At 49.6% G+C, this 7,822-nt stretch overlaps 1 protein-coding gene across 1 annotated transcript; it reads left to right on the forward strand.

The window, feature by feature from the left end:
• Window positions 1-449: 449 nt before the first annotated feature.
• LOC125719889 (ras-related protein Rab-1B-like) lies at window positions 450-5,634 on the forward strand. The gene is made up of 6 exons (XM_048994723.1): window positions 450-764; window positions 1,764-1,836; window positions 1,923-2,018; window positions 2,549-2,644; window positions 2,858-2,989; window positions 3,380-5,634. Exons 1-6 carry the CDS (start codon window positions 751-753, stop codon window positions 3,572-3,574), a joined length of 606 nt encoding a protein of 201 aa, XP_048850680.1. The 5' UTR covers window positions 450-750; the 3' UTR covers window positions 3,575-5,634.
• Window positions 5,635-7,822: the final 2,188 nt, after the last annotated feature.

Genomic DNA, 7,822 nt, shown 5'->3' on the forward strand with positions numbered 1-7,822 from the left:
TATGGTTAGGGTTAGGGCTGTCATAGTGTAGATTAGGGTTATGCCATAGAAATGAATGTCCCAAGAAATAATAGGAATGAGAGTCCCCACAATACCAGGAATATATTAAGTGGGCCTGCGGGTTGTGTATATATTACATTGTGGGGACTAACTGTGCCTATAATGTGACAAAAACTTGTTATTTTGACATTGTTGGGACTACCTATCTTATCCTCACAAGCAGAAACACAATTTTTATAAAAATCTATTACTGCAATCAAAAAACTAATTATAGTTAAGGTTATAGCTGGGTTTAATAAGGTTGTCATTGTTGGGATTAAGGTTTTTCTCATATAAATGAGTATAACCGCGCGCGTGTGTGTGTGTGTGTGTGTGTTTATAAAGAGGCACGCGATTGAGAGGGTTAGACAGGACTACATCTCCCAGGCCGGATACCGTAGCGTAGGCGGCGTAGTTTCCGGTGACGTCACGATCGCACCTGCGCAGCCATCTTGTGTTTTACGCGAGAAAAAAGGGAGAGAAACAAAAACAGAAAAATAAGCATCAGGAAGGAAGGTGAGCTGCGGCTGGAGTCCTTATGAAAAAGCCGAACTGAAAGCATTTGCCTTCGGAGAAGAAAAAATAAGAAGGAAGAGGGCGAGTGCATCAGTCAGCCTGCTGTCGGAGCCCAGCACCGTTTAGTTTGCTTTTGGCGGAGACCGAAAGAACGAGGAAGAGCCGACAGGAAGAGCGCAGCCGGCCAGCCGCACCATGAATCCCGAATAGTGAGTATCGGGGTCACGCCGCCGGCACCATGAATCCCGAATACTGAGTACCGGGGTCACGGAGCAGGCCTGCGTACCATGAATTCCGAATAGTAAGGACCGGGCTCACGCAGTAAGCCTGCCGCACCGTGAATCCCGAATACTGAGTACCGGGGTCACGCAGCAGGCCTGCCGCACCGTGAATCCCGAATACTGAGTACCGGGGTCACGCGGGCGCTACCCCGTCGACCATGGCCGCTGACACCCGGCTAGTGTGGACGTGAAAAGGCATCATATCTGAAACTAACAGTACGCGGGCAAAAGCTAACGGCTAAAGGCAGAGCGGGGGAGCCGGCACCGTGGCGCCGGAACACAGCTGACGCGCTAGGAGGCCAGCTAAAAGCTGGGGGCCGGCTCCCTGCGGGCTCTCAGCCGTATATCTGGCTGCTGTGCTGCGGCACCCTGCTACGCTGATAGTTATTATTAGAATATGATTTGCGGTTAAATCCTGCTACGTGTCACAGTTTAACTCTCATTTCTTCGGTTTTAATGGTGTCATTCTATCGTTTTTCGCTGGTGTCCCTTGACGATAAGTGGGGCTCCTCTGACTAATAAATCATTTGTGTTTAATTGAGGGACCGCACTGTTGACAGTCGGCTATTGAAGGCTGCATTGTTTCTGGTTCTGTTCGTAAGGGTGTGTCATGTGAATTGTCACCAAGCAGCCCAGAAAATCCCATCTTAATCTAATGTGACCCTAATTAGCAGCAGCACGGTAATATTCAAAGCACAAGCCAGTGCAGGAAAAATCCCAGAAAGCTTGGATATAAAGTCCTAGTCACTGCTGTAAGTGCTATAGATGTGTATTTTGCGTGGTAATGGTCACTTTTAACTGGTATACACTGGATCATTCTTTCCCCATTACAATCGCACTGGCATGAATTTTAGATCAGCCATATAAATAAAACGAGAGATATACGTCTGTTTAGTGTTTTGCCAACTAATTTTCCTGCTCTCATAGTGACTACCTGTTCAAGCTGCTCCTGATTGGTGACTCTGGTGTGGGCAAGTCCTGCCTTCTACTGCGATTCGCTGTGAGTATTCCCCGCCGTAGTTCTGAGTGGCAGTGTGAAAGGAGCTGGGCACACGGTGTAAAGGATGTGTCCCTTTTGTGCTCTAGGACGACACCTACACCGAGAGCTACATCAGCACTATAGGGGTGGACTTCAAGATTCGCACCATCGAGCTGGATGGCAAGACCATCAAGCTACAGATTGTGAGTTGGACTGCTTGCCAGCTGCACTTTTGTCATTTTAGGAGAGTTAGAATTTCGTGATCAGTGGTCATTGTTGACACACTACAGCACACAGTGCACAGCACCAAAATGTGTCCTCTGCATTTAACCCATATGTGACGTCGTGACATAGCAGGGGGCAGCTAACCCAGTGCTCGGGGAGCAGTGCTTGGGGGGCGGTACCTTGCTCAGGGTACCTCAGTGGTGCCTTGCTGGTCGGAGATTCGAACCTGCAATCTTTCAATTACAAGTGCGCTTCCCTAATCATTAAGACACCACTGCCAACCAGACATGTCTGTCTCTCCTGCATCTGGTGCTTGTTGAAGTTGTCTGTTAATGTAAATGTGTCCCCAGGTGCCAGTTATCAGCTTCTATCTGTGGATTTCCCTTGAACTGTAGAATAAATCCAGCTGCACTGATTAGACCCGTTGGCTGGGTATGTTGAGCATCCCTGTGCCGCACTGATTGTGTCCCGTTGCTATGGTAATCTTCCCATTCGTGCCCATCCCTAGTGGGACACCGCTGGGCAGGAGAGGTTCCGCACCATCACTTCCAGTTACTACAGAGGTGCTCATGGGATCATCGTCGTTTATGACGTGACGGATCAGGTAGGCAGCCTTTGGCTTATGTCCATCCCCCAAGACAGATTTCGGTTTAAAACGAGACGCCGTAAAATCACAGCCGACTGGCTGCTCTTTTAGCTGGCTCTCTGTGCATGTATCACCAGTGTGATTCTTGGAGCAGTAGAGGATCGCTTTGACTTTGACTTTTTCTGGTTAGTAGTCCTATAGCGGTGTCCTCTTTTTTTTTTCGTTTCGAAGGAGTCGTATAACAACGTGAAGCAGTGGCTGCAGGAGATCGATCGCTATGCCAGCGAGAACGTCAACAAGCTGCTTGTGGGCAACAAGTGTGACCTCACCAACAAGAAGGTGGTGGACTACACGACGGCCAAGGTGACCCTGCAGATCCACACTCACTCTTTGGCTGTCTGCTCTTGACAGAAGTTTTCAGTCGTCTTGTGTCCTTCGTTTATGTGTAACTTACTCGCCACCGTTAAGAACAATTAAAGATTCTGGCATACTAGGGTCACTCGGCTTAAAAAGTAATGGTTCATTAGTAAGAAAATGGTGTATTTGCCCGGTGTTTGTTTCTTGGTGAAATTTTGAGTTTGTTCGGTATGATGAGCTTCAGTGTTCATCTTGTAAGCTTCCTTCGAAGCCGATCTGGTTTCCTCTTCAGCAGTTTTTTGGATGGATGGATGGATAGATGGATGGATGGATGGCATGTTTGTTGGGATTTTGGAAGTGACTCCACCTGAGTGTCAAACTCACCTACACTCACAGGAGTATGCCGACTCGCTGGCCATTCCTTTCCTGGAGACCAGTGCGAAAAACGCCACCAACGTGGAGCAGGCCTTCATGACCATGGCGGCAGAGATCAAGAAGCGAATGGGTCCCGGGGCCACCGCCGGGGGAGACAAGCCCAACCTGAAGATCGAGAGCACCCCGGTGCGGCCGGCTGGCGGAGGTTGCTGTTAGGACCCCTCCGCGCTGAAGTATCCCCTCCCCACGTTCTGCCCCCTCCGCTCACTCCCTGACTCCCTGCAGGAGTGGGAAGAGGGCTGGGTGAAGCTGGGATTGGGGTCTCGCAAGGAGAGGAGGAGAGGCAGGAGGAACAGAGGAGCTGGGAGAGAGAGGAGATGTTTCAGAACTTGGGACTCATCTGTGATCTTGACTGTAAACCCTGACAGAAATGGAAAAAAAATAAGAGCTGGGGAGATGTGAGCTCTTGACACCCCCCCCCCCCCCACACACACACACACACACACACACACACACACACACACACACACACAAACGGGGTGGGGGAGCTCAGCTGGGGGTCGGAGGGACTGAGGGGTAGAGATGCAATATGATATCAGTTCTGGTTCTAGCTTACCCATTAAACTGGACCACAGGCATACGAACGCGCACATTCACGCATCAGACAGGCACTCAAACACTAGGCAGGAGTCCTGGAGGGGGCTACCGGTCACAGGGATCTGCTTTGATGTAGCGACGGCTTCATTCAGCCCTGGAAAGCCAGCCGTTTCTTGCAGGTTAATTTTGTTCTTTGCTAAATAAAGAGCAATCTGCCCCCCCCCTCCCCCTCTCCCAGCACATCGCAGCTCTCTGGCTGGTGGGTGTGAACAGTGGCTCTCTTTATTGCGGCTTTCCTGTAGTGAATTTCCTTTCTGGTGAGACACTGATGGGGAGAATGGGGGCGTGGCTTAGCGAGGTCCCTGACGCCGATGAAGGACATACCATGCACTCACATGTGTACTCTCCCGTCACACGCCGTCACCCCTGTGATGTGGGAGGTGGCGACGGACTGACGGGCGTCAGATGGAGCGGCTGCCCTGCATGGCAGGCGTTGGGGCAGAGTGGCAATGAGCAATGTTTCCTCATCTTGTCATTTTTTATTATGATTATGTATTTGCGGTTTTACTACTTTTTGTTTCTCTAGCCAAGCCTGTGTGTACAGACGCTGCTTCGCTGTTGCTTTGAGTTCCTCTTCCTTCCTTCCCCGTCCATCCGCTTGCATCCCCTGATAAATGCCGCTCTCTCACCTTGGCGTTGTCTCTGCCCTGCGCCGGCACACGCGCGTTCTCACGGCCGCATGCGGAGAGGCATTCCCGCCCGGTGTGAGCGCATCGCACCTTCGCTGCCAAACCTCTGCTGTGAGCCTGTCATCACGGATTTTCACTGTTCTTAAGGGTGCGTCGCTTACAAGCCCTTTTTTTGTTCAAGGTTAACAAGAAGGCGTCCTTCAAGTGTGTGGAAAATGCATCGGCCAGCTTGAGGGATGTTCCCTTCAAACAAGCTTTTGATGATTTCAGTTTAAAATACATATGTCACTCTGTTATAAGTGCTATTAATCTACTAATCTAATCATGCCTAACTTGCTGGTAGATGCATCCTTAACGGCGAAGAACCCTCACTTTTCTCCTTGTTTTATTTATGTTACTGCTCTCTCCCAGCTGCGGGTTGTCCGAGGAGTCGACTCAGACTAAATACATCTTGTATCTATGACGTTTTTACCGCTTGTTGTCCGTGACACCCCCGGCCCCCCGTCTCCGTGCTCTTCTACGAGGCCCTCCAGGCTTTGTCTTCATTAAAAGTATGGCTGTCCCTACACTTTGTCTGTCGCTCGGGTTTATGGCGTAGATTCTCGGCTTAGCGAAGCAGCGGTTTAGGTGGAGTGAAAACCTGGAGGAGGTTGAATGGAGTCCGCTTCCAAAACGGGGTTTTGGAATGAAGGATGAGGTCGACGAGGGCGGGGTCACATTGATGCCTAAACGTTACTGCAGTTTATATCCTGCCTGCTCACCAAACGGTTACCCTGCGGGCGAGCGGCACGCTCACGTGGCCGGGGCCGAATGTGTCCACGTGCAAAGCCACAGACTGCACAGGCTGCAATAGAAGGTGGCTGGTTTGTCTCCACATGTTAGTTCTTGTTTGCTGTGGGTGATAAAGAAATGTTTCTGACTCTGAAATGTCACCTGGGGCTTCGGAGCTGTTTCAATGGTAATAAAATCTATTATTATTCCTCTTGTTAATATCTGCTTCTGTTCTTTGTGTCAGCTGCGTGGTTTATTGCACAGGTTTCCTTAAATCTGAGCGCGCGGACTTGCGTACTTCCCGGTAACCATGCGGCTCACTGGTGACACGCTGCTTTCTGCGACAGGGAGGAACTGGGCTTTGGCCCCCCTCAGAAGCATTAGTGTCTGCTGTCGTCATGGTACTGATAAAGGGCGTCATGTTTGCCATGAAAATCCGTGGCCCCTGTGCTATATATTGCATTCCATTTCAACTTGGAAGTCTGACATTCCGAGTTCCTAGGTTCTGGAAAAGCCGGGGGAACCGTAATGCCAAATTTCCTCTGCAGATCCTCAGCAGCCCCGCCCTCAGAATTCAAGATGGCGGCACCCTTTATCAACAAGTGAAATCTGTAGTTATATACTATGTATTAGCACTTATGCATTATTTGCGTTTTAATTGATTGTTTACACATACTGTCCAGCCTCTATCTGGACATTGCTACAGTGTTTCTATGATTAGAATACAGTGTAATATGTTATCAACTAGTATTGCTAGCGGTGGCTAACAGTGAAAGGGGCTAGAACTGGGGCCTGCATAACAAAGCAGGATTTCTTACTTAGCTGGATGACTTGTCTGATTTAAGGTAGTCTGGGATAAATATAAGTGAACAAAGATAAAGTCCATTTAGACTGGGGTTCCTTAAATCAGACGTCGTCCTGCTAAGCAAGAAATCCTGGTGTTGCTAAATGGCTTTCTGATTTATGCTGGAACGGGGTTAACTCTCGTGTAATGTCATTCTCAGCTCAGACTTCCGACTTCCAAGGTGAACGGAACACCAGTCATGCTTTCTGAGGACGGGAAGCCTGCAGCCTTTAGTTGCTTTCTAGTGTAACTAAAATGATGTTCATGTTTCCTTGAGGAAGACTGCATTTCCGGGGCTTTCCTCCTAAGGGGAGGCGGGGCCGGTTCTTGATGGTTTTTACTGTTGGTCACTTACATTTCACGATAAGCCGCTCCTTATTTTCTGAGCATGTCTGAATTGGTTCTTCTTCACCATTGACTCGCTACACGATTGTCTGACTCATTTGTGACTCATTTTTCCCTTGGTCCGCCTGGCCAATCATCTCTAAGTGTCCTCCGTTCTGACTTGAGTAGGCTGAAGACGAGCAGCAGCCTCCTCCAAGGTGTGTGCTGTGAGTCACCCGCCTTTTCCTGATTTATCTCGCAGCCGCGTGTGCCTGGTGTACAGCGGCGTCCTTTCGGTTCCTCCCGCAGCCCAGCGGGGGGCGCTGTCCACAGCAGCTGTTACTGTCGGACGATGAGACCCAGCTGTGTGACCCTGCTGTGTCTGCATGGATTCCTCACCAAGGATGGCTAACGGCAGAGATAGAAGCTGACACATTTTTTTAACCCATTCCTTCAGTTGTGACATTCTGGTTTGTGCCTGTTTCTTGGCTTAGTTTAGTACTTTTCGTTTATTAAGGCTGATTTATGCTTCAGTATGTTGTAGCCATGGACCTTACGGTATTGCCTGACACCTACCTCCCCAGAAACTTAACCCAAGAGTAAATGCTCGCGATCGTGCAGGCCATGGCATAAGCTCCGCAGGGACTCGACGCAGGAGAATGAACCCGCCTTTACGGACTCATTTTGACACAATTCTTTATCAATCGGTAGTGTGTTTAGTTAATATAGCGTGTTCGTAGTGACCTGCACTGGAATGGCTTTGGTCCTTTTGAAATGAATACTCATTACATGAATTCTGTCCAGCAAACGCTTTGATCCAAAGCAACATAGAACTGTAAGAGCAGGTCAGACAGTCCCTGCAGCAACTGGGGTTAAGGGCCTCGCTTAGGCAACGGTAATCAAGCTGCGTGGAAATGCACGGTTGGAAGCTTGTTCATGATCAGTAGGTTGTCGGTTCAAGTCCTTTGGCTGCCAGACTGTTGTGCTTCTGAACATGGCCCTTAACGATTGCTCCAGGGACTGTCTGACCCTGCTCTCTGACATGTACACCGCTGTGGGCTGTGTGAGTATTTAAACACACTTTAGGGAAATATAAACGCCGCATTACCTTTGGCACGTCTATGCTAATGACGCAGGAGCCAGTTTTACCTGATCTTCAGCGCAAGGACAATGTGAGAGTGAGTAATGTGTGGCAGGAGGTGTGCATGCGGGTCGGGGTTCTGGGCCCCCCACCTGGCC

The sequence above is a fragment of the Brienomyrus brachyistius genome, chromosome 24 (assembly GCF_023856365.1).
Source record: "Brienomyrus brachyistius isolate T26 chromosome 24, BBRACH_0.4, whole genome shotgun sequence".
Classification (NCBI taxonomy): Eukaryota; Metazoa; Chordata; class Actinopteri; order Osteoglossiformes; family Mormyridae; genus Brienomyrus; species Brienomyrus brachyistius.

What these genes read in the sequence shown, in the direction of transcription:
- LOC125719889 (XM_048994723.1), top strand. An exon ending in AGACCATCAAGCTACAGATT is followed by an intron (nt 2,019 to 2,548) that starts GTGAGTTGGACT and finishes GCCCATCCCTAG; the next exon opens with TGGGACACCGCTGGGCAGGA. An exon ending in TTTATGACGTGACGGATCAG is followed by an intron (nt 2,645 to 2,857) that starts GTAGGCAGCCTT and finishes TTCGTTTCGAAG; the next exon opens with GAGTCGTATAACAACGTGAA.